The sequence below is a fragment of the Oncorhynchus keta genome, chromosome 7, assembly GCF_023373465.1.
Source record: "Oncorhynchus keta strain PuntledgeMale-10-30-2019 chromosome 7, Oket_V2, whole genome shotgun sequence".
In the NCBI taxonomy this organism is placed as follows: domain Eukaryota; kingdom Metazoa; phylum Chordata; class Actinopteri; order Salmoniformes; family Salmonidae; genus Oncorhynchus; species Oncorhynchus keta.
In genome coordinates this window covers 19,935,047-19,961,669 of record NC_068427.1, presented here as the reverse complement: position 1 = coordinate 19,961,669, position 26,623 = coordinate 19,935,047, and the positions used below count along the sequence as shown (strand labels likewise).

At 44.1% G+C, this 26,623-nt stretch overlaps 2 protein-coding genes and 1 long non-coding RNA gene across 40 annotated transcripts in view; all 3 read left to right on the top strand.

The window, feature by feature from the left end:
* Positions 1–17,549, top strand: part of LOC127931269 (DDB1- and CUL4-associated factor 6-like) — a 37,450-nt gene extending 19,901 nt beyond the window's left edge. Inside the window, exons 2-3 of the mRNA XM_052523312.1 lie at positions 3,613–3,674; positions 17,436–17,549. Coding sequence (XP_052379272.1) covers positions 3,613–3,674; positions 17,436–17,549 — 176 coding nt within the window. The remainder of the gene's footprint in view (positions 1–3,612; positions 3,675–17,435) is intronic.
* A 210-nt stretch (positions 17,550–17,759) lies between these two features.
* On the top strand, positions 17,760–19,480 carry LOC127931077 (uncharacterized). Of its 33 annotated transcripts, XR_008139715.1 has the most exons (6): positions 17,760–17,990; positions 18,030–18,068; positions 18,137–18,214; positions 18,371–18,487; positions 18,720–18,797; positions 19,095–19,278. It is a non-coding gene; the product is annotated as an uncharacterized LOC127931077 (long non-coding RNA). The 33 variants fall into 33 exon arrangements; XR_008139727.1 differs by lacking the exons at positions 18,030–18,068; positions 18,137–18,214 and adding an exon at positions 18,564–18,641 and having other exon boundaries at positions 18,371–18,448; positions 18,681–18,797; XR_008139723.1 differs by lacking the exons at positions 18,030–18,068; positions 18,137–18,214 and adding an exon at positions 18,603–18,641 and having other exon boundaries at positions 18,681–18,797; positions 19,212–19,278.
* A 4,321-nt stretch (positions 19,481–23,801) lies between these two features.
* LOC118370588 (DDB1- and CUL4-associated factor 6-like) overlaps positions 23,802–26,623 on the top strand; it is a 40,702-nt gene continuing 37,880 nt past the window's right edge. For 4 of the 6 annotated variants that reach the window (XM_035755641.2, XM_035755640.2, XM_035755638.2 and 1 more), the window contains exons 1-4: positions 23,804–23,987; positions 24,146–24,259; positions 24,502–24,637; positions 26,201–26,412. In XM_035755641.2, the coding sequence (XP_035611534.1) occupies positions 23,856–23,987; positions 24,146–24,259; positions 24,502–24,637; positions 26,201–26,412 (594 nt within the window). In that variant the 5' untranslated portion in view covers positions 23,804–23,855. Of the gene's footprint in view, positions 23,988–24,145; positions 24,260–24,501; positions 24,638–26,200; positions 26,413–26,623 lie in introns of all 6 variants that reach the window. The other 2 variants (XM_035755637.2, XM_035755642.2) reach the window with 1 other exon arrangement.

Here is a 26,623-nt window from a genome sequence, read left to right as displayed (position 1 = left end):
CGAACCAGGGACTGTAGTGACACATCTTGTATTGAGATGCAGTGTCTTAGGCCACTCGGGAGCAATATAAAAAGGCCTGAGAGCAGGGAAGACTCATACAATATGATTTCCTTGTAACCTGGAGGAGGAAATGATTGGCCAAAAACACATTTTCAAGTGGCACTGACCCAACAATGATAAAGAGGGAATATGAGCACTCATCAGGGATATGGCCGATGCTCTCCGCTGGTGCCAAATAGGCAGGCCTAGGGAATACTGTTCGCTCAGTTCAGTCGAGAATTTTGATAACTTAAAGACATTTTAGAATCTTGTCTTCTCTTTACAGCAATAACTATTTGCTTTCCAAACTGTTTTCCCGCGATTGTATTTTAAAATATTGCGGTATGCCTGGCTGGGCCTCTACTTTTCACTGACAGTCTCAACTCAACAATCATCTGCTTAGCATTTGCTGCTCGCGCTGCCCAAACTGCTGGCCCTTCCAACTGTAGACGATGCGATTTAAAGCAATCCACAGCTGCGTTTTTAAAAATAGGCTAATGGTCCTCTGTAGCCAAATCATGCTTTCTGGTGTAGTAGCCTATTTGTATGTTATTTATTGGAGTAGGCTAATTAGGCTATATCATTAGGCTATATCATTTTGGCAATTTACTTTAGGGCAAGCTTTGTGTGTGTGTGTGTGTGTGTGTGTGTGTGTGTGTGTGTGTGTGTGTGTGTGTGTGTGTGTGTGTGTGTGTGTGTGTGTGTGTGTGTGTGTGTGTGTGTGTGTGTGTGTGTGTGTGTGTGTGTGTGTGTGTGTGTGTGTGTAATGTATGTATGACTTCAGTGAATCAGTGGTGAGGAAGTGGCTTTGAGAGATGTGATCTTCTGCATGTCTCGCATTCTCTGTTTCCCAAAGATGAATAACAATTACAACTTGCTTGCAAATCTACAGTATCAACCACCATGCACAGTGTTTAGCAACATAGCTATGATCATGGTATCCTATGTGATATTGAGTCAAAGACACATCTGCTCTCAAACTTTATGGACTTGCCAGACACTGTGTTAACCAGGCCATTCAGGATATCAACCATCTTCAATCAGAGTTCCAGACAGTTTCAGTCACGGATGGATTGCAAATGTTGACACACATCTCCATCCATACCAGTGGTTTTAGTGTTTTTCTACCTCAAGAATGAGAAACGCTGAAATTAAAGGGTTGTCTTTTTTTCCTATGGCTTCTTCAAGCAGAATCAGACATCTTGGGACATGGTCAATTCACTCCTCTAGGGTTTGGTGACACTGGTGTCACGTTAGCTTGTATAGCATGATGCTATATGTGGCTATGCTGTCTGGAGCTAACTGTATGCTAAATGTGTATTTTCTATCTGGGACCAAGCTAACCTGTGATTGTACTGAGTGGCGTTTGAGTGAAGATTAGCAGGCCCAGGGGTGGGGCAGGTGGCGTATGGATTTGCCTAGCGCTGCATTTAGCTTGACAAGGTTGGCTGTGTTGCTAGAGCTGTCATTGTCAATGGACAGGTAATCATACCAGTTGGAGGAAAAATTTGGCACTGTAAAAGGGCGGCCGCCAAGGGGGGCTAGCATAGCATTTGTGGGGTCTAAATCCCAACAAAAAGCTAGAAATATACTTCAAGGGATAGTTAGGCCTAGGCTAATCATAGCACATTTTAAGGCTATATTTTGCACGGTCTTCCTCACCCATGAGATTTAGCAAGATCAAAGTAGCCTCCATGGTTTCAGCTAAATCTATTATCACGTTACTTTCCCATGACATCAATGCCCATCAGCAAATTGAAAAGGGGTTGGGACATGTTTATCTGGGTCTCATTGTCTTTTTGGGCATTTGACTTTAAATATCTGAAGGTTGAAAGACAAAGGAGGGGATATGGAGACAATGGAGGCAACACTGTTGTTACTGTTTGATTTGAACAGCAACGCAGCAGCTAGAACCAAGCTGTAGGACAAAATATGCCCCACTTATTTATCACATTACCTATTTATTTACCTTTGCCTCTCTGTTATTGAATGGGACCTTCACATTTCATCTGGCTAGGCGACACAATATACGAAGCGTCAGTGTTAGTTCGTTTTATATGAGCATTTCAGGACTGGCACGAGGCATGCAAGGTCACAAAGGCAGGCCATAGTGTTATTGACTGTCTGCTGTATTTCTACTTGATTGCCTTTGACATTGGCTGTGAACTGTCAATGCACAGTAGAGTCTGTCATAGTGGATTATGGAACTAAGGCCATCCTTTCCATGCCTACTACGATTGCAGTATACAAGGAATGGTTTTTAGATTCTAGTCTGTCATCGCTTTACCTGATGGCATGAATACTCGCCCAATGTTTTTTGTTTTTTTCTCACTATTCGAAGGCAAGTTTAATAATTTGAGGTGATTTTTATTTTAAAACCTGGATCTTTTAGCCTAATACAATGTACGTTTAGAAGCAAGTTCATTCATAAAATACTGCCAAACCTGAACCTTTCTTCATGGCATAAGTCTATTTCACAACAGGATAGGCAACCTGCTCATTTGGTTCTTCCTCTCTCCCTGTGATGGTGACAGCAGATGTGAGGGAGGCTTCCTCAAGATTAATAATACATTATAAGCCACAGAAAGACAGAATCATTGCAATCAATGTGACACGTTATTCATCTTCCTGCTCCCTCTGTAAATAGTGAGAGCTGAGGCATGAAAACAAACCATGGCAAAAGAAAACGGAGCCTTACAAATGGGTTCCAACACTTCTGATATAGGGTATGGCCATTGCTTTATCATCTACCCTAGTCGATGATGGCCATCTACCCTAGTCGATGATGGCCATCTACCCTAGTCGATGATGGCCATCTACCCTAGTCGATGATGGCCATCTACCCAAGTCGATGATGGCCATCTACCCTAGTCGATGATGGCCATCTACCCAAGTCGATGATGGCCATCTACCCTAGTCGATGATGGCCATCTACCCAAGTCGATGATGGCCATCTACCCTAGTCGATGATGGCCATCTACCCTAGTCGATGATGGTCATCTACCCTAGTCGATGATGGCCATCTACCCTAGTCGATGATGGCCATCTACCCTAATCGAAGATGGCCATCTACCCTAGTCGATGATGGCCATCTACCCTAGTCGATGATGGCCATCTACCCTAGTCGATGATGGTCATCTACCCTAGTCGATGATGGTCATCTACCCTAGTCGATGATGGCCATCTACCCTAGTCGATGATGGCCATCTACCCTAGTCGATGATGGCCATCTACCCTAGTCGATGATGGCCATCTACCCTAGTCGATGATGGCCATCTACCCTAGTCGATGATGGCCATCTACCCTAGTCGATGATGGCCATCTACCCTAGTCGATGATGGCCATCTACCCTAGTCGATGATGGCCATCTACCCTAGTCGATGATGGCCATCTACCCTAGTCGATGATGGCCATCTACCCTAGTCGATGATGGCCATCTACCCTAGTCGATGACTTGAATTCATCAGTTATTTTTTTATGCTGACTGAATTAATGCAAAAATAAATGAAAGTAACAAGTCATGGCTAAACAATTGTGACTTGATAAGAATATCTTTCTTCTGTTTTTGCACAGGCAGAAGAGAATTTGTCCAGCGGTTGAAACTCGAAGCGACACTCAATGTCCACGATGGCTGTGTAAGTACACATTACCCACCCTTGTGTGTGTTTGTGTCTGTGGTGTACACTGTGCACATCTGTCCCTCCTTTCATCTTTAGAGCACTTCACCATTCACCCTCCCCCGCTGTCTGTCTGTCTGTCTGTCTGTCTGTCTGTCTGTCTGTCTGTCTGTCTGTCTGTCTGTCTGTCTGTCTGTCTGTCTGTCTGTCTGTCTGTCTGTCTGTCTGTCTGTCTGTCTGTCTGTCTGTCTGTCTGTCTGTCTGTCTGTCTGTCTGTCTGTCTGTCTGTCTGTCTGTCTGTCTGTCTGTCTGTCTGTCTGTCTGTCTGTCTGTCTGTCTGTCTGTCTGTCTGTCTGTCTGTCTGTCTGTCTGTCTGTCTGTCTGTCTGTCTGTCTGTCTGTCTGTCTGTCTGTCTGTCTGTCTGTCTGTCTGTCTGTCTGTCTGTCTGTCTGTCTGTCTGTCTGTCTGTCTGTCTGTCTGTCTGTCTGTCTGTCTGTCTGTCTGTCTGTCTGTCTGTCTGTCTGTCTGTCTGTCTGTCTGTCTGTCTGTCTGTCTGTCTGTCTCTGTCTGTCTGTCTGTCTGTCTGTCTGTCTGTCTGTCTGTCTGTCTGTCTGTCTGTCTGTCTGTCTGTCTGTCTGTCTGTCTGTCTGTCTGTCTGTCTGTCTGTCTGTCTGTCTGTCTGTCTGTCTGTCTGTCTGTCTGTCTGTCTGTCTGTCTGTCTGTCTGTCTGTCTGTCTGTCTGTCTGTCTGTCTGTCTGTCTGTCTGTCTGTCTGTCTGTCTGTCTGTCTGTGTCTGTCTGTGTCTGTGTGTCTGTCTGTCTGTCTGTCTGTCTGTGTCTGTCTGTCTGTCCGACTGTCTGTCTGTCTGTCTGTGATGGACTGACACAGTCTGTCTGTCTGTCTGTCTGTCTGTCTGGTCTGTCATGTCTGTCTGTCTGGGTCTGTCTGGTCTGTCTGTCTGTCTGTCTGTCTGTCTGTCTGTCTGGTCTGTCTGTCTGTCTGTCTGTCTGTCTGTGTGGGACTGAGTCTGACCGACTGACGTGATGGACTGATGGACAGGGATTGACGGACAAGCGGATGGGGACAGACGGGACTGATTGACGGATGGGGACTGAGCGGAGGGGACGGACAAGCGGCGGGACTGACTGACGGACGGATGGGGACTGACGGACAGACCGACCGACGGGGACTGACGGGGACAGAGAGACAGGGCGGGCAGACGGACGGATAGACGGGGACTGACGGACGGACAGAGAGACAGACGTGGACTGACGGACGGACAGAGAGACAGACGTGGACTGACAGACAGAGAGAGAGAGACAGACAGACGTGGACTGACAGACAGAGAGAGAGACAGACGTGGACTGACGGACAGACAGACGGATGGGGACTGATGGACGGACGGATAGACTGGGACAAACGGGGATGGACGGGGACTGACGGACGTGGACGGACGTACGTACGGACATAGGGGGACTGACGGACGGACGAGGACTGACGGACAGACATACGGGGACTGACGGGCGGACAGACGGGGACTGACTGACGGACATACGGGGACTGACGGACCGATGGGGACTGACGGACGGTCGGAGGGGGACCGACGGACAAACAGGCGGGGACTGACAGACAGACAGACGGACATACAGGGACTGATGGAGGACATACATACAGGGAGTGACGGACAGGCCTACTGTACAATCCAGGTGTTCAAAGCTCTTAGAGACTTACCCAGAAAGACTCACAGCTGTAAGGACATCTACTTTGCATGACACAAGTAATTTTTACAACAATTGTTTACAGAAAAATTATTTCACTTATAATTCCCTATCACAATTCCAGTGGGTCAGAAGTTTACATACACTAGGTTGACTGTGCCTGCCTTTAAACAGCTTGGAAAATTCCATAAAATTATGTCATGGCTTTAGAAGCTTCTGATAGGCTAATTGACATCATTTGAGTCAACTGGAGGTGTACCTGTGGATGTATTCCAAGGCCTACCTTCAAACTCAGTGCCTCTTTGCTTGACATCATGGGAAAATCAAAAGAAATCAGCCAAGACCTCAGAAAAACAATTGTAGACCTCCACAAGTCTGGTTCATCCTGGGGAGCAATTTCCAAACGCCTGAAGCTACCACGTTCATCTGTACAAACAATAGTACACAAGTATAAACACCGTGGGACCATGCAGCCGTCATACCGCTCAGGAAGGAGACGCGTTCTAGAAGGAGACGTGTCCTAGAGATGAATGTACTTTGGTGCGAGAAAGTGGAAATCAATCGCAGAACAACAGCAAAGGACCTTGTGAAGATGCTGGAGGAAACGGGTACAAAAGTATAAATATCCACAGTAAAACAAGTCCTGTATTGACATAACCTGAAAGGCCGCTCAGCAAGGAAGAAGCCACTGCTCCAAAGCCGCCATAAAAAAGCCAGACTACGGTTTGCAACTGTACATGGGGACAAAGATCTTACTTTTTGGAGAAAAGTCCTCTGGTCTGATGAAACAAAAATAGAACTGTTCTGTCAAAATGACCATCGTTATGTTTGGAGGAAAAAGGGGGATGCTTGCAAGCTGAAGAACACCATCCCAACCATGAAGCACAGGGGTGGCAGCATCATGTTGTTGGGGCGCTTTGCTGCAGGAGGGACTGGTGCACTTCACAAAATAGATGGCATCATGAGGAGGGGAAATTATGTGGATATATTGAAGCAACATCTCAAGACATAAAAGCTTGGTCGCAAATGGGTCTTCCAAATGGACAATGACCCCAAGCATACTTCCAAAGTTGTGGCAAAATGGCTTAAGGACAACAAAGTCAAGGTATTGGAGTGGCCATCACAAAGCCCTGACCTCAATCCTATAGAACAGTTGTGGGCAGAACTGAGAAAGCGTGTGCAAGCAAGGAGGCCTACAAACCAGACTCAGTTACACCAGCTCTGTCAGGAGGAATGGGCCAAAATTCACCCAACTTATTGTGGGAAGCTTGTGGAAGGCAACCTGAAACGTTTGACCCAAGTTAAACAATTTAAAGGCAAGGCTACCAAACACTCAATTAGTATATGTACACTTCTGACCCACTGGGAATGCGATGAAAGAAATAAAAGCTGGAATAAATAATTATCTCCTATTATTCTGACATTTCACATACTTAAAAAAAAGTGGTGATCCTAACTGACCTAAGACAGGGAATTTTTACTATGATGAAATGTCAGGAATTGTGAAAAACTGAGTTTAAATGTATTTGGCTGTGGTGTATGTAAACTTCTGACTTCAACTGTATGTATTTTTTAAAATAACTAGTTCTCAAGATTTGAAAATAAGTTTTCAGTGAATAGCCTATTTATTGCACAGTCTCAACCTACATTTGTACAAACATTTTCTGTAACATCAAATGTTGTGCTATTCTAGGTTGATACCAGTTAACAGCAGTGTAGTATTTAATAGCGTGGCTGTGAGTGTTGAGCTCTGACCAGTCTGCTGATATCTTTTTGAAACCCGAGGCAGCCTTATGGCCAGTCACTCACACTGTCACACTGTGAGCCTGCCAGTCACTCCCTCTACCACTGCAAACAGCCTGATGCTGGCTTGGGCCAAGGATTCTGTCATTCTAATCCTGTCCATTCAGTTGGTTGGAGTCTTCTGTTTGAAAAATAAAGGGATACATAATTGATGAAACTGCTGCTTAGTACAAACAAAAAGAGTTGGCCGCCTTGCTTCGCGTTCTCAGGAAGCTATGCAGTATTTTGTTTTTTTATGTATTATTTCTTACATTGTTACCCCAGGAAGTCTCAAGTTTTATCACATACAGCCGGGAGGAACTATTGGATATAAGAGCAACGTGAACTTACCAACATTACGACCAGGAATAGGACTTTCCCGAAGCGGATCCTCTGTTTGGACCACCACCCAGGACAATGGATCGGGTCCCAGCCGGCGACCCAAAACAACGACGCCGCAGGAGGGGCAGAAGAAGCGGTCTTCTGTTCAGGCACCGTAGACGGGCACATCACGCACCACTCCAGAGTTTACTACTCGCCAACGTCCAGGCTCTTGACAACAAGGTAGACAATCCTAGCAAGGGTTGCCTTCCAGTGAGACATCAGAGACTGTAACGTTCTCTGTTTCAGGGAAACATGGCTCACTCGAGATACGCTATTGGAGTCGGTACAGCCACCTGGTTTCTTCACGCATCGCGCCGACAGAAACAAACATCTCTCTGGTAAGAGGAAGAGTGGAGGGGTATGCCTTATGTTTAACGAGACGTGGTGTGATCATAACAACATACAGGAACTCAAGTCCTTTGGCTCACCTGACCTAGAATTCCTTACAATCAAATGTCGACCGCATTATCTTCCAAGAGAATTCTCTTCGATTATAATCACAGCCGTATATATCCCCCCTAAGCAGACACATAGATGGCTACACATAGATTGTTACTTTAACTTCCACGACACATACAAAGCCCTGCCCCGCCCTCCTTTCGGAAAATCTGACCACGACTCCATTTTGTTGCTCCCAGCCTATAGACAGAAACTAAAACCGGAAACGCCCATGCTCAGGTCTGTTCAACGCTGGTCCGAACAATCTTATTCCAGGCTTCAAGATTGCTCCAATCACGTGGACTGGGATATGTTCTGCATAGTGTCGGACAACAACATTGATGAATACGCTGATTCGGTGTGCGAGTTTATTAGCAAGTGCATCGGTGATGTTGTACCCCCAGCAACTATTAAAACCTTCCCCAACCAGAAACTGTGGATTGATGGCAGCATTCGTGCAAAACTGAAAGCGCAAACCACAGATTTGAATCAGCGCAAGGCAAACGATAACATGACCGAATACAAACAGTGTAGCTATTCCCTCCGCAAGGCAATCAAACAAGCTAAGCGTCAGTATAGAGACAGAGTAGAGTCTCAATTCAACGGCTCAGGGTCTACAGTCAATCACGGACTACAAAAAGAAAACCAGCCCTGTCGCGGACCACGATGTCCTGCTCCCAGACAAACTAAACAACTTCTTTGCTTGCTTTGAGGTCAATACAGTGCCAACGACATGGCCCGCTACCAAAACCCGCGGGCTCTCCTTCACCGCAGCCAATGTGAGTAAAGCATTTAAACGTGTTGACCCTCGCAAGGCTGCCGGCCCAGACGGCATCCCTAGCCGCGTCCTCAGAGCATGTGCAGACCAGCTGGCTGGTGTGTTTAAGGACATATTCAATCAATCCCTATCCCAGTCTGCTGTTCCCACATGCTTCAAGAGGGACACCATTGTTCCTGTTCCCAAGAAAGCTAAGGTAACTGAGCTAAATGACCTTCACCCCGTAGCACTCACCTCCGTCATCATGAAGTGCGAGAAAGACTGAAGAGAGTGTGAAGTGTGAAGAGAGACTAGTCAAGGATCATATCACCTCCACCTTACCTGACACCCTAGAGTCTAGACCAACTCCAATTTGCTTACCTCCCCAATAGATCCACAGACGACGCAATCACACTGCACACTGCCCTAACCCACCTGGACAAGAGGAATACCTACGTAAGAATGCTGTTTATCGACTACAGCTCAACATTTAACACCATAGTACCTTCCAAACTCGTCATTAAGCTCGAGACCCTGGGTCTCGACCCCATCCTGTGCAACTGAGTCCTGGACTTCCTGACGGGCCGCCCCCAGGTGGTGTGGGTAGGAAACAACATCTCCACCCCACTGATCCTCAACACTGGGGCCCCACAAGAGTGCGTTCTCAGCCCTCTCCTGTACTCCCTGTTCACCCATGACTGCGTGGCCATGCATGCCTCCAACTCAATCATCAAGTTTGCAGACAACACTACAGTGGTAGGCTTGATTACCAACAACGACGAGACGGCCTACAGGGAGGAGGTGAGGGTCCTCGGAGTGTGGTGTCAGGAAAATAACCTCACACTCAACATCAACAAAACAAAGGAGATGATCGTGGACTTCAGGAAACAGCAGAGGGTGCACCCTCCTATCCACATCGACGGGACAGTAGTGGAGAAGGTGGAAAGTTTTAAGTTCCTCGGCGTACACATCACGGACAAACTGAAATGGTCCACCCACACAGACAGCGTGCTGAAGAAGGCTCAACAGCTTGTCACAAAAAACACTCACAAACTTTTACAGATGCACAATCGAGAGCATCCTGTCAGGCTGTATCACCGTCTGGTAAGGCAACTGCTCCGCCCACAACCGTAAGGCGCTCCAGAGAGTCGTGAGGTCTGCACAACGCATCACTGGGTGCAAACTACCTTCTCTCCAGGACACCTACACCACCCGATGTCACAGGAAGGCTAAAAAAGATCATCAAGGACAACAACAACCCGAGCCACTGCCTGTTCACCCCACTATCATCCAGAAGGTGAGGTCAGTACAGGTGCATCAATGCTGGACCGAGAGACTGAAAAACAGCTTCTATCTCCAGGCCATCAGACTGTTAAACAGCCATCACTAACATTGAGTGGCTGCTACCAACATACTGACTCAACCTCTGGCCACTTTAATAATAAAAAATTGGATGTAATAAATGTATCACTAGTCACTTTAAACTGTGCCACTTTATGTAATGTTTACATACCCTACACTATTCATCTCAAATGTATATACTGTACTCTATACCATCTACTGCATCTTGCCTATGCCGTTCGGCCATCGCTCATCCATATATATTTTTATATACATATTCTTATTCATTCCTTTTACACTTGTGTGTGTATGAGGTAGTTGTTTTGAAATTGTTAGATTACTTGTTAGATATTACTGCATGGTCAGAACCAGCAGCACAAGCATTTCGCTACAGTTGCATTAACATAATATTACTTACCCTACATTATTCATCTCATATGCATACGTATATACTGTACTCTATATCATCGACTGCATCCTTATGTAATACATGTATCACTAGCCACTTTAACTATGCCACTTTGTTTACATACCTATCTCATATGTATATACTGTACTCGACACCATCTACTGTGTCTTGCCTATGCTGCTCTGTACCATCACTCATTCATATATCCTTATCTACATATTCTTTATCCCCTTACACTGTGTATAAGACAGTAGTTTTGGAATTGTTAGTTAGATTACTTGTTGGTTATTACTGCATTGTCGGAACTAGAAGCACAAGCATTTCGCTACACTCGCATTAACATCTGCTAACCATGTGTATGTGACAAATACAATTTGATTTGATTTGACATCTGCTAACCATGTGTATGTGACAAATTAGATTTGATTTGATACAATTTACTGCAATATTCCCAGATTGTAGGCTACATACATACACATAATTGCCCTAGCGACGGCTGTCTAATTTCGTTAGCTCCATTCTCTCAAACCAGTAGCTTGGAGTTGATGGCATATCACACCCACCTACTCTGACTTTCTCATATGAAAGATGCACATCGACAAGAAGACGAAAGGAAGCCATTTTTAAATGTTGCTCCGCTTCCTGTATCACCAGCCCCTGTCTCTCTCCCCGAGGTCCTGTCTGTCACTAATGTCCTCTCTCTCATTTTGGAGACCTGAAGTCGTGGAAGTAATTGAGGAGTGTCACTTGTGCCATTCTCACTCACAACCCCTATTGTGCCCGTACGAGTGACAAGATGTTGTGTTTGGTGCTGGGGGCCATCACTTTTCAGTTTCTCGAATCCCAACACAACCTGTATTGCCAGATGTTGAAAAAGTATGATGGAAGAGATACATTTAGATCTACTCTGTAGATAACATACTGTACACAAGTATTGGATATCAGAAATAGACTAATACATACTGTATTGTCATGTGGACTATTATTACACTTATTTGACTAAAATACCAATTTCTTAAACAGCCCCTTGCCCTTGTTCCTACTCACAACTTTCTTCTTCCTATAGATCTACAACATAGAAGGTACTGGGGCTAAGAGAAGAAACCACTGTAGGGTTTGGTTTCAGACTTATTCAGAATTAGACTAGTCTGACTGAAGGACCAGAGGGGTATACTATAAAGCAGGATCAATGCGTTAGCCATTTAACTTGGATAAATAACCGAAAATAACTATTGGTTTTCTGGTTCATTTAAGAAAGCTAAACTTAGAAATGTGTTTTTGGTTGTTGAGTCAGTTAGACCATGGCTATTTCAAGTTTCCCTTTCTAAAAAATAAAAAGTAATTTCAGAATATTTAGGCAAGTTATTTGGCTAATTCATTGATCCTACTTTGTAGTATAACCCTCTGGTTGAGTCGGGTTGAGGCTGGGGAGTGGAGGGAGGTAGGGACCTGGGCAGCCAGGGGCATCTGGACAGCAGAAGGTGGCACACTGAGTGGTCAGGGCTGACAGACACACATAATTCCCACAAGTAGTAGTATCCGTATACAACACAACATGCAGAAGAATGTTTAATGCAAGTGATAGGATAGGCCTTTATTAAGGTCAAGCTACAGTCTGCTTGAACAAAAAAGATGGCTGTTGTGGCAGGGGTTGGAACCAGAATTATTTTTCCATTGTGAGCAGAACTCTATTCATTTTTTGCTCCGTTCTGACAAGAAAATGAAGTTCTGAGCTGGTTCTAACCAAAGAAAAGTTACAGTTCATATAGTTATTTTTTTGTTCCTTTTTTAACCAGTTAAATCAACATCGTTTTTATATTTAGCTCATTCATTCACTCCCCCAATTAGCGCCGATAGAGCATCTTGGCTGTGGAACTGGTAAGATCGTTCTTTACATGTTTGATTGGTCAGATAAGTGCAGGGCCGAGATGCCACTGAAATTTCACGGGTGTGGGGAGAGCAAGAGAGAGGGGTGGACATGACGAGTGCTTGGCTTGAAGCACTGAACATCATTTACATGACATGAATTGGAATGTGTTTCGGCTATTACTAGCATTAGAACTTTATAGAATTACAGTGCCTTCAGAAATGATGCACGCCCATTGACTTTTTCCACATTTTGTTGTGTTATTTAAAATGGATTAAATTGAGATTTTGTGTCACTGGCCTACACACAATATCCCATAATGTCGAAGTGGAATTATATTTTTTAGAAATGTTTACAAATGGTAAATGGATGTTGGTAGATGGATTTTTTTTTTAAAGCAGACATTGATTATCCCTTTGCGCATGGTGCAGTTATTAATAACACTGTGTATGTTGTATCAGTACACCCAGTCACTACAAAGATACAGGTGTCCTTCCTAACGCAGTTGCCGGAGAGGAAGGAAACCGCTGGGATTTCACCATGAGGCCAATGGTGACTTTAAATCAGTTACAGAGTTTAATGTCTGTGGTAGGCGAAACGGCGGATGGATCAACAACATTGCACTAAAGTAAAACTGCAAAAAAATTTAAGAAGAAATTAACTTTATGTCCTGAATACAAATACAACACATCACTGAGTACCAGTCTTCATATTTTCAAGCAAGGTTGGTGGCTGCATCATGTAATGGGTATGCTTGTCATCGGTAAGGACTAGGGAGTTTTTTAGGATAACAATAAACGCAATAGAGCTAAGAACAGGCAAAATCCTAGAGTAAAACCAGCTTCAGTTTGCTTACCAAAATCTACACTGGAGTTGCTTACCTGAGTGGCCTAGTTAGTTTTGACTTAAACCGGCTTAAATCTATTGCAAGGAATGGCTGTCTAGCAAGGATGAACAACCAACTTGACAGAGCTTAAATAATTTCTTAAAGAATATTGTTTAAATATTGTTCAGTCCAGGTGTGCAAAGCTCTTAGAGACTTACCCAGAAAAACTCACAGCTGTAATCACTGTCAAAGGGTATTCTAACATGTATGACTCAGGGGTGTGAATATTTATATAAATTCAATATTTCTGCATTTAATTTTAAATAAATGTGCAAAAACATGTTGTTATGGGGTACTTGTGTGTGTGTAGATGGGTGTGAAAAAAATATATTGAATCTATTTTGAATTCAGGCTGTACCACAACAGGGGTACGAATACTTTCTGAAGCTAATTTACATTAGGAATATATATATATATATATATATATACTGCTCAGAAAAATAAAGGGAACACTTAAACAACACAATGTAACTCCAAGTCAATCACACTTCTGTGAAATCAAACTGTCCACTTAGGAAGCAACACTGATTGACAATAAATTTCACATGCTGTTGTGCAAATGGAATAGACAACAGGTGGAAATTATAGGCAATTAGCAAGACACCCCCAGGAGTGGTTCTGCAAGTGGTACCACAGACCACTTCTCAGTTCCTATGCTTCCTGGCTGATGTTTTGGTCACGTTTGAATGCTGGCGGTGCTTTCACTCTAGTGGGAGCATGAGACGAAGTCTACAACCCACACAAGTGGCTCAGGTAGTGCAGCTCATCCAGGATGGCACATCATGCGAGCTGTGGCAAGAAGGTTTGCTGTGTCTGTCAGCGTAGTGTCCAGAGCATGGAGGCGCTACCAGGAGACAGGCCAGTACATCAGGAGACGTGGAGGAGGCCGTAGGAGGGCAACAACCCAGCAGCAGGACCGCTACCTCCGCCTTTGTGCAAGGAGGAGCAATGTGTTATTTTAGTGTTCCCTTTATTTTTTTGAGCAGTGTATGGTTCACTCCAGACCTGACTGCCCTCGACCAGCACAAAAACATCCTGTGGCGGGCTGCAATAGCATCGAATAGTCCCCGCGATATGCAACTGTTCAGGGAAGTCGGGAACCAATACACGCAGTCAGTCAGGAAAGCAAAGGCCAGCTTCTTCAGGCAGAAATTTGCATCCTGTAGCTCTAACTCCATAAGCTTCCGGGACACTGTAAAGTCCATGGAGAACAAGAGCACCTCCTCCCAGCTGCCCACTGCACTGAGGCTAGGTAACACGGTCACCACCGATAAATCCATGATTATCGAAAACTTCAACAAGCATTTCTCAACGGCTGGCCATGCCTTCCGCCTGGCTACTCCAACCTCGGCCAACAGCTCCGCCCCCCCGCAGCTACTCGCCCAAGCCTCTCCAGGTTCTCCTTTACCCAAATCCAGATAGCAGATGTTCTGAAAGAGCTGCAAAACCTGGACCCGTACAAATCAGCTGGGCTTGACAATCTGGACCCTCTATTTCTGAAACTATCCGCCGCCATTGTCGCAACCCCTATTACCAGCCTGTTCAACCTCTCTTTCATATCGTCTGAGATCCCCAAGGATTGGAAAGCTGCCGCAGTCATCCCCCTCTTCAAAGGGGGAGACACCCTGGACCCAAACTGTTACAGACCTATATCAATCCTGCCCTGCCTATCTAAGGTCTTCGAAAGCCAAGTCAACAAACAGGTCACTGACCATCTCGAATCCCACCGTACCTTCTCCGCTGTGCAATCTGGTTTCCGAGCCGGTCACGGGTGCACCTCAGCCACGCTCAAGGTACTAAACGATATCATAACCACCATCGATAAAAGACAGTACTGTGCAGCCGTCTTCATCGACCTTGCCAAGGCTTTCGACTCTGTCAATCACCATATTCTTATCGGCAGACTCAGTAGCCTCGGTTTTCGGATGACTGCCTTGCCTGGTTCACCAACTACTTTGCAGACAGAGTTCAGTGTGTCAAATCGGAGGGCATGCTGTCCGGTCCTCTGGCAGTCTCTATGGGGGTGCCACAGGGTTCAATCCTCAGGCCGACTCTTTTCTCTGTATATATCAATGATGTTGCTCTTGCTGCGGGCGATTCCCTGATCCACCTCTACGCAGACGACACCATTCTATATACTTCCGGCCCGTCCTTGGACACTGTGCTATCTAACCTCCAAACGAGCTTCAATGCCATACAACACTCCTTCCGTGGCCTCCAACTGCTCTTAAACTCTAGTAAAACAAAATGCATGCTTTTAAACCGTTCGCTGCCTGCACCCGCATGCCTGACCAGCATCACCACCCTGGATGGTTCCGACCTTGAATATGTGGACATCTATAAGTACCTAGGTGTCTGGCTTGACTGTAAAATCTCCTTCCAGACTCCTATCAAACATCTCCAATCGAAAATCAAATCTAGAGTCGGCTTTCTATTCCGCAACAAAGCCTCCTTCACTCACGCCGCCAAACTTACCCTAGTAAAACTGACTATCCTACCGATCCTCGACTTCGGCGATGTCATCTACAAAATTGCTTCCAACACTCTACTCAGCAAATTGGATGCAGTTTATCACAGTGCCATCCGTTTTGTCACTAAAGCACCTTATTCCACCCACCACTGCGACCTGTATGCTCTAGTCGGCTGGCCCTCGCTACATATTCGTCGCCAGACCCACTGGCTCCAGGTCATCTACAAGTCCATGCTAGGTAAAGCTCCGCCTTATATCTCAGTTCACTGGTCACGATGGCAACACCCATCCGTAGCATCCGTATCTCACTGATCATCTCTAAAGCCAACACCTCATTTGGCCGCCTTTCGTTCCAGTTCTCTGCTGCCTGTGACTGGAACGAATTGCAAAAATCGCTGAAGTTGGAGACTTTTATCTCCCTCACCAACTTCAAACATCTGCTATCTGAGCAGCTAACCGATCGCTGCAGCTGTACATAGTCTATCGCTAAATAGCCCACCCATTTTTACCTACCTCATCCCCATACTGTTTTTATTTATTTACTTTTCTGCTCTTTTGCACACCAATATCTCTACCTGTACATGACATCTGATCATTTATCACTCCAGTGTTAATCTGCAAAATTGTAATTATTCGCCTACCTCCTCATGCCTTTTGCACACAATGTATATAGACTCCCCCTTTTTTCTACTGTGTTATTGACTTGTTAATTGTTTACTCCATGTGTAACACTGTTCACACTGCTATGCTTTATCTTGGCCAGGTCGCAGTTGCAAATGAGAACTTGTTCTCAACTAGCCTACCTGGTTAAATAAAGGTGAAATAAAAAAAATACAATAAAAATATATATATTTTAATTAACCAGTTCTCGATTTAAAAACAGTTTTCAATGAATAGCCTATTTATTGAACAATCTAGGCCTACATTTGTACAATACTTTTCTGTAACATAAAATGTTGTGCTTTTCTAGGTTGATACCATTTCACAGCAGTGTAGTATTTAATAGCGTGGCTGTATTGTGTCTTGGCCACCACTGACATACGGTGTTAGCAGAGTGGTGACAACAGGAAAACATTCTTACCCCCTTTGGAGAGACATTCGTGTTCTTTATCAGTGAAAGATAATCTGTCTGTTTCCAATGCATGCATGACATCGTCCCCCACATTTAGAATGAGCTCCCTTTTGTGTCTGTATGTCTGTATAGTGTTGTGTGTGTCTCTTTCTAATCTAAACCATCAACCATATATCTAGTTACAGCAGACGTGTGTTATTTTAGCACATAACACACCACTCTTATTAAGATAATGTATTTTACCAGACAGTGATGTGAGCAGTTTCTCCGAAATTACAGCCGTTCTGTGAAAATGCAATACCATTTAAAGTGTTTTAAATCTGCTCGACAAGGAAGGGAAAATAAGACACGACAGGGGATTAAGTCACCCAGAAAGACTATTTGGGAATTGGGGGGTGGATGGGGAGGAGGTGTGAAATAATGATCTAGGCAAAGACACGCATAGAGAAGGCCTTAATCGCCTTTCGTTCCATTCTAGTTCCATGTTTCTAATTTGGTGAACGTTCGCCTGGTTACCTATTTGATTTGAGGGACAGTGACACATTCAGATGTTACACCTTAGATTGGTTTAGGAATATCCACAGTTGTAGACGTTGTAACAATATTGTTATGTGTGCAGGGAGTGAACTCACACATTGTATTTTGTCCCAATCAGGTCAATACCATATCCTGGAACGATACAGGGGAGTACATCCTGTCAGGGTCAGACGATACCAACCTGGTCATCACAAACCCATACAACAGAAAGGTAAGGAGAGCTAGAGTCTGATGTACTGTATACCAGACCTGGGTTCAAAAAGTGTATTTTGAAATAGTATTTGAATCCAGTTCTGTTGTATACAGATGAACCTGATGACCTTACAATCACCAACATCATGTAGCTAACTGTGTTATAACAACAGGATCGTCCTGGGTTAAATGATAATGGATTTATAGAGAGAGTGCTTTATTGGTGCTCATTATATTGTGGTGACAGGTAGCCTAGTGGTTAGAGCGTTGGACTAGTAACCAGCAGGTAGCCTAGTGGTTAGAGCGTTGGACTAGTAACCAGCAGGTAGCCTAGTGGTTAGAGCGTTGGACTAGTAACCAGCAGGTAGCCTAGTGGTTAGAGCGTTGGACTAGTAACCAGCAGGTAGGCTAGTGGTTAGAGCGTTGGACTAGTAACCAGCAGGTAGCCTAGTGGTTAGAGCGTTGGACTAGTAACCAGCAGGTAGCCTAATGGTTAGAGCGTTGGACTAGTAACCAGCAGGTAGCCTAGTGGTTAGAGCGTTGGACTAGTAACCAGCAGGTAGCCTAGTGGTTAGAGCGTTGGACTAGTAACCAGCAGGTAGCCAGCGTTGGACTAGTAACCAGCAGGTAGGCTAGTGGTTAGAGCGTTGGACTAGTAACCAGCAGGTAGCCTAGTGGTTAGAGCGTTGGACTAGTAACCAGCAGGTAGCCTAGTAGTTAGAGCGTTGGACTAGTAACCAGCAGGTAGCCTAGTGGTTAGAGCGTTGGACTAGTAACCAGCAGGTAGCCTAGTGGTTTGAGCGTTGGACTAGTAACCAGCAGGTAGCCTAGTGGTTAGATTGTTGGACTAGTAACCAGCAGGTAGCCTAGTGGTTAGAGCGTTGGACTAGTAACCAGCAGGTAGGCTAGTGGTTAGAGCGTTGGACTAGTAACCAGCAGGTAGCCTAGTGGTTAGAGCGTTGGACTAGTAACCAGCAGGTAGCCTAGTGGTTAGCGTTGGACTAGTAACCAGCAGGTAGCCTTGTGGTTAGAGCGTTGGACTAGTATCCAGCAGGTAGCCTAGTGGTTAGAGAGTTGGACTAGTAACCAGCAGGTAGCCTAGTGGTTAGAGCGTTGGACTAGTAACCAGCAGGTAGCCTAGTGGTTAGAGTGTTGGACTAGTAACCAGCAGGTAGCCTAGTGGTTAGAGCGTTGGACTAGTAACCAGCAGGTAGCCTAGTGGTTAGAGCGTTGGACTAGTAACCAGCAGGTAGCCTAGTGGTTAGAGCGTTGGACTAGTAACCAGCAGGTAAGCATTGGACTAGTAACCAGAAGGTAGCCTAGTGGTTAGAGTGTTGGACTAGTAACCAGCAGGTAGCCTAGTGGTTAGGGCGTTGGACTAGTAACCAGCAGGTAGCCTAGTGGTTAGGGCGTTGGACTAGTATCCAGCAGGTAGCCTAGTGGTTAGAGAGTTGGACTAGTAACCAGCAGGTAGCCTAGTGGTTAGAGCGTTGGACTAGTAACCAGCAGGTAGCCTAGTGGTTAGAGAGTTGGACTAGTAACCAGCAGGTAGCCTAGTGGTTAGAGCGTTGGTAGTAACCAGCAGGTAGCCTAGTGGTTAGAGTGTTGGACTAGTAACCAGCAGGTAGCCTAGTGGTTAGAGCGTTGGACTAGTAACCAGCAGGTAGCCTAGTGGTTAGAGCGTTGGACTAGTAACCAGCAGGTAGCCTAGTGGTTAGAGCGTTGGACTAGTAACCAGCAGGTAGCCTAGTGGTTAGAGCATTGGACTAGTAACCAGAAGGTAGCCTAGTGGTTAGAGTGTTGGACTAGTAACCAGCAGGTAGCCTAGGTGGTTAGGGCGTTGGACTAGTAACCAGCAGGTAGCCTAGTGGTTAGGGCGTTGGACTAGTATCCAGCAGGTAGCCTAGTGGTTAGAGAGTTGGACTAGTAACCAGCAGGTAGCCTAGTGGTTAGAGCGTTGGACTAGTAACCGAAAGGTTGTAAGATCGAATCCCCGAGCTGACAAGGTAAAAATCTGTCGTTCTGCCCCTGTTCCTAGGCTGTCATTGAAAATGAGAATTTGTTTTTATCTAACTTGCCTAGTTAAATAAAGATAAAATAAATATATATATTTTTTTAAATATGCCTGCTGAAAGATCTGTCTTGCCGATAAATACGGACAAAGAAAAAACCAGACAGTGGTTAGATGTCAAACACCTCCTATCACCCGAATCAACAGTCAAATAAATTGGCTGTGGAGGGATTCTTAAACATCAAAATCAGCAATGTCTGTCTCTTGTGTTGATATGAAACTTGAGGACCTGGGTCAATTAAGCGCTGGCTTGATTTTTTTCAGTGCCCGGGTTTGCATTAAGTAAACCTTTTTCAGCCCTCTTATATTTTACAATTATTATACAATCACTTAAAGGTGCAATATGCAGATATCTCTCCGCCATTTCGTCAGTTTATGTGACAAAGCAAGCAAATATAGTGTGGAGCATGGGTATACAGCTCTTACCCTATGAGGTCCGGAGCTTGCTGGGTTTCTGTTCTACCTGATAATTAATTGTAGAGAATCATTGTACTGCTGTGAAATACCTTTTCAATAACCCAAAATATAGTATTTTCAGCTGTTTGAAGCTGGTGTACAAAACCAAAAGTAAAAGATGCAAAAACTTAAGAACCAGAAGCATAGAAATAGCGCGCATAGAACAGATCTACCACTTCTTAGACTTGCTTTCAAGTAGAATGACAGATTTATAGCTCACATTTTGATGTGAACTTGGTCGCCCCTCACAAAAAGTTACATCTTAAAGCTTTACATTTTATGTAAATGTAACACTATTTTGGGTGTTATATGGTCCCACCCCCACTACTCTGGTCATTATGTGGATATTTCTGGAGTTAAAAATGACATTAAATGGAGTAAATATCCAATTCTCAGAATTGCTTAAATTTAACTCCCAATTGACATTTTACTATTTTCAGTGTTGTTTTTAATCAACTCCCTTGCCATTTTGCACATTTCTGTGTTGTTTTGAATTAACAATAATCTACAGCAGAGTGCATTTCTCCAGTTTATTTCCTTTGAGTTATAAGAGTGTAAAGCCTTATTTTAATATTTCTTAATGTGTCAAATTATTTGTGGTTTGCGATGTGATATCACATTTCTGTGGAAGTCAACTTGCAGGAAGAGATCATTCACAACTTGCATTCAGAATGCTTGTCATAGTAGGGAAGAAAATACAATGCACTATATGTACAAAAGTATGTGGACACCAGAGGTCGACCGATTATGATTTTTCAACGCCAATACCGATTATTGGAGGACCAAAAAAGGCCGATACTGATTAATCGGCCGATTTAAAATATATATATATATTTGTAATAATGACAATTACAACAATACTGAATGAACAATGAACACTTTTTATTTTAACTTAATATAATACATCAATAAAATCAATTTAGTCTCAAATAAATAATGAAACATGTTCAATTTGGTTTAAATAATGCAAAAACAAGGTGTTGGAGAAGAAAGTAAAAGTGCAATATGCGCCATGTAAAAACACTAACGTTTAAGTTCCTTGCTCAGAACATGAGAACATATGAAAGCTGGTGGTTCCTTTTAACATGAGTCTTCAATATTCCCAGGTAAGAAGTTTTAGGTTGTAGTTATTGTAGGACTATTTCTCTCTATACCATTTGTATTTCATATACTTTTTACTATTGGATGTTCTAATAGGTACTTTAGTATTGCCAGCCTAATATTGGGAGTTGATAGGCTTTGAAGTCATAAACAGCACAGCGAAGAGCTGCTGGCAAACGCAGTAAAGTGCGGTTTGAATTAATGCTTACGAGCCTGCTGCTGCCTACCACCGCTCAGTCAGACCGCTGTATCAAATCATAGACTTAAATATAATATAATAACACACAGAAATACGAGCCTTAGGTCATTAATATGGTCAAATCCGGAAACTATCATTTCGAAAACAAAACGTTAATTCTTTCAGTGAAATACGGAACCGTTACGTATTTTATCTAACGGGTGGCATCCATAAGTCTAAATATTGCTGCTACATTGCACAACCGTCAATGTTATGTCATAATTAGGTAAAATTCTGGCAAATTAGTTCGCAACGAGCCAGGCGGCCCAAACTGTTGCATATACCCTGACTCTGCATGCAATGAACGCAAGAGAAGTGACACAACAACAAACAGTGCTTTTTTCGTGAAAGCGCTTGTTAAATCACCCATTTGGCGAAGTAGGCTGTGATTCAATGATAAATTAACAGGTACCGCATTGTTTATATGCAACGCAGGACAAGCTAGATAAACTAGTAATATCATCAACCATGTGTAGTTAACTAGTGATTATGTTAAGATTGATTGTTTTTTATAAGATATGTTTAATGCTAGCTAGCACCTTACCTTGGCTTCTTGCTGCACACGCATAACAGGTAGTCAGCCTGCCACGCAGTCTCCTCATGGAGTGCAATGTAATCGGCCATAATCGGTGTCCAAAAATGCTGATTACCGATTGTTATGAAAACTTGAAATCGGCCCCAATTAATCGGCCATTCTAATTAATCAGTCAACCTCTAGTGGACACCCTTTCAAACTTAATAGGTTTGGCTACTTCAGCCACACCCGTTGCTGACAGGTGTATAGACAAACATTGGCAGTAGAATGGCCTTAGTGAAGAGCTTAGTGACTTTCAACGTGGCACCATCATAGGATGCTTTACAACAAGTCAGTTCTTCAGATTTCTGACCTTCTAGAGCTGCCCTGGTCAATTCTAAGTGCTGTTATTGTGAAGTGGAAACGTCTAGGAGCAACAACGGCTCAGCCGCAAAGTGGTAGGCCACACAAGCTCACAGAACTGGATCTCCGAGTGCTGAAGCGGTTGCAACACTCAGTCCTGAGTTCCAAACTGCTTCTGGAAGCAACGTCAGCACAATAACTGTTCTTCGGGAGCTTCATGAAATGGGTTTCCATGGCCGAGCAGCCGCACACAAGCCTAACATCACCATGCGCAATGCCAAGCGTTGGCTGGAGTGGTGTAACGCTCGCCGCCATTGGACTCTGGTGCAGTGGAAACGCGTTCTCTGGAGTGATGAATCACGCTTCGAATCACGGTTTGGCAGATACCAGGAAAGTGCTACCTGCCCAAATGCATAGTGCCAAGTTTGTAAATCAAATCAAATCAAATTTATTTATATAGCCCTTCGTACATCAGCTGATATCTCAAAGTGCTGTACAGAAACCCAGCCTAAAACCCCAAACAGCAAACAATGCAGGTGTAAAAGCACCTGAAAAGTTTGGTGGAGGAGGAAAAATGGTCTGGGGCTGTTTTTCATGGTTCGGGCTAGGCCCCTTAGTTCCAGTGAGGGGAAATCTTAACGCCACAGCATACAATGCCATTTTAGACAATTCTGTGCTTCCAACATTGGCAACAGTTTGGGGAAGGCCCTTTTCTGTTTCAGCTTGACAATGCCCCCCGTGCACAAAGCAAGGCCCATACAGAAATGGTTTGTCGAGATCAGTGTGGAAGAACTTGTCTAGCCTGCATAGAGCCCTGACCGTAACCCCATCTAACACCTTTGGGATGAATTAGGATGCCGATTGCAAGCCAGGCCTAATCTCCCAATATCAGTGCCCGACTTCACTAATGTTCTTGTGGCTGAATGGAAGCAAGTCCCTACAGCAAGGTTCCACATCTATTGGAAAGCCTTTCCAGAAGAGTGTAGGCTGTTATAGCAGTGAAGGGGACCAACTCCATATTAATGCCCATGATTTTGTAATGAGATGTTTGACGAGTAGTTGTCCCCATACTTTTGGTCAAGTAGTGTACATCAAGGCTACGTATACTCACTATCTCACTAACGGTTGCTATAAATCCAACCAATTACAGATTGGATTCGTTTTGAAGAAAAGAATTGTGTAGATTTAAAAAAAATAATCTATGTACATGCGAAAACACCGATTTTGAAAGAAACAATTAATAAAAATCTACCTGCAACAGACCCTGCTGGGAAATATGACAGAGGCCTCTCCCACATCTGTGAATAACTCCATAGATTTAACTGCGTCTCTGGTTACTCTTAATGGAGTTAAAAGTTCTCCGTCCCAATGAACTCCAGGGAGTGTATTAACTCTCTTGAGTGTTAAGATAACTCCCAGAAGAGTCCATTTAACTTAAAAATGTGTAACACCGATTTCATATGTCCTTCATTTCCTATGTATACAACAGAGCCAACCACACACACCACTGCAACTTGCTACACACTCTCCTCTCTGAAACTCTCCTCAGGTTAAGGCAACCATACGGTCGGGTCACCGGGCAAACATCTTCAGTGCTAAGTTCATGCCTCAGACCAGTGATCAGCAGATCATCTCGTGCTCTGGGGATGGTATCATCTACTACACCCACACAGAGAAGAGCCCCGACATCAACAGGCAGTGCCAGTTCACCTGCCACTACGGCACAGCCTATGAGGTACTGTACACAAGGATTTATTTTTGTGTGTGGCTAATTTAAAATAGGTTGAGGGAGCTATGCAAACATTGTTTATTTTTTCACATGTCCTCCCACCTTTCTCTCTCTCTCTTTCCCTCCACCTCTTGCTGCGCTCTCTCCTCCTGTTCTGCTGTTAGATTATGACGGTACCCAACGACCCCTACACGTTCCTGTCGTGTGGGGAGGACGGCACCGTGCGCTGGTTCGACTTGCGCATGAAGACCAGCTGCACTAAAGAGGACTGCAAAGACGTAAGGAAGGGATTTTTTTTACATTTTTGAACGTGAAAAAACAAACCAAGAACAACAACAATCAGCACTTATCTCTCATTCCTTTTTGTTTTTCTTTATTGGTCTATTATTTGGCCTCTTGTATTTGTCAGCACATCCTTTATTATTTTATCTTCTTATTTGTATATTATATCACACCTTGCCGGCTTGTCTGATTTTAGCCAACTAGTCTGTTGTTGTTTACGTTCTCTTCCTCTCACCAGGACATCTTGATAAACTGTCGGCGGGCGGCAACGTCTATCTCCATCTGTCCGCTAGTGCCCTATTACCTGGCGGTGGGCTGCTCCGATAGTTCAGTACGCATCTACGACAGACGCATGCTGGGCACCAGGGCTACGGGTAACAAACAACTCTGTCCTCTCATTTAGTTCTATCCAAATATATCTCTCTCGCTCTGCGTATGTCTGTGTGTCTTTGTTGTACAACTGTCTGTCTGAATTTTTATCAATAGATATTTCATGGACTGGAAGATCAGTTTGTCAACAATCCCCTGTCATATTGTATTATTCTATCGGTGTATCTATGGATATATCTATACTCCTGTCCACTCTGCTGTTGGGACAGTGCAATCACCCATACTACTGGATCATAGAGACACCATCCCTCCAGCACCTGCAACTGCTTTTCACTTATTCCAGAGTGCAGCAGTACACTGTGGCAGCCAGGTCTTTGGGTTGACAGATAAGGGCAATGCACTAGAGGCTGTCTTGTCTGTCTGTGCCTGTCTCAGTGCTGCCATCGCCCTGTGGGCTAGAGAAAGATGAATGTCTGTTCCATTGAGCGCACTCTCGTCTAGATGGCTGGGCTGTGTTGGTCTGGCATCCTTTGGGATGCGTCTCTGAATGCTCTGTCATTGTGGGAGACAGACAGAATCTAGGATCTAACCTTAACCATTGGAGCCAACGTCATCGAACGAGTGAAATGCATGTTGTTTTCAAACTCTCGGTTCTCCAACCGAAGGTGTTCCTGCATATAAATACTTAGACATTAGGATTGACATGGGTTTGACGTTTAAAAAACATAGATGAGCTGGTTAAGAAGTTAAGATTTAATGTTGGCTTCTTCTACAGAAACAGATTGTGCCTTTCTCTTAGCAGTACGATGCAGGTTATTCAGTCAACCTTTTGGTCTGTTCTTGATTATGGTGATATTATTTATCAAAGTGCAGCTGCTACTACTCTTAAACCTTTGGATGCCGTCTACCATAGTGCCCTTCGTTTTGTTACAAGTGGCAGTTTTGATACTCATCACTGCATCCTGTATCAAAAGATAGGCTGGACTTCACTAAAGATCCGTAGATCTCTACATTACTCCCTAATTGTTTACATGCCCATACTTCATAAACGTCCGTCTCTCCGTCTTATCTAACTTTGCTGTTGAAGTATAGATACCGGAGTTGCCTAATCCGTTCACAGGATTGGTTAACTCTTGAGGTTCCTACGGTCTCCCCCGAGCTGGGTAAATCTGCTTTTAGTTTTAATGCACCGTATTGCTGGAACAAAATTCAAAATACATTTCATCTTGATGTTCGGGCAAATTAAAATTATTGATTGGGGACTGTTTTCTGGGTGATTTGTGATATTTAATTTGTAGTTCCCATGACTGTGATTTTGTATTTTAATGTGTATAGATTAGATAGATAGATAGATAGATAGATAGATAGATAGATAGATAGATAGATAGATAGATAGATAGATAGATATAGTTAGGGTCTAATGTGTATATACAGGGCACATTTGTAAAAGAGATCTCAATATGTCTTTCCTGTTAAAATAAAGGTTAAATAATAGAAACATTTGGAGTTGCGCTACTACTGACTTTGTTTAGTTTAACTCTGCCCCATGTCGTTCCCCCCTACTTGCCTCTGACTGTCTCACTAAATTCTCTGCCCCCCTCCCTCAGGTAACTACATGGGCCGTGGAACGACTGGCATGTGTGTGCGCTTTGTCCCCGCCCACCTGTCCAACAAGTTATGTCGCGTGACGTCGCTCTGCTACAGTGGAGATGGACAGGAGGTGCTGGTCAGCTATTCTTCAGACTATATCTACCTGTTTGATCCCAAAAATGACCAGGCCCGAGAGCTGAAGGGCCCATCCGAGGAGAGGAGGGAGGAGGTGAGGAGAGGAGGGAAGAGACGCCACCATTTTAGTTTGTTAAATATGAAAGGTGTATACTTCTCTATGCACAGCCAGGCTAGGATACACACACACTGTGTTTGCCCCTCTGTGAAAGTGGGTATACGTACTTCAGTATTTTTACACTCTCCTTCTGTGTGTTAAAAACATTCAAGAGCAATTACATGAGTCAGTGGGGGATTTTATCATG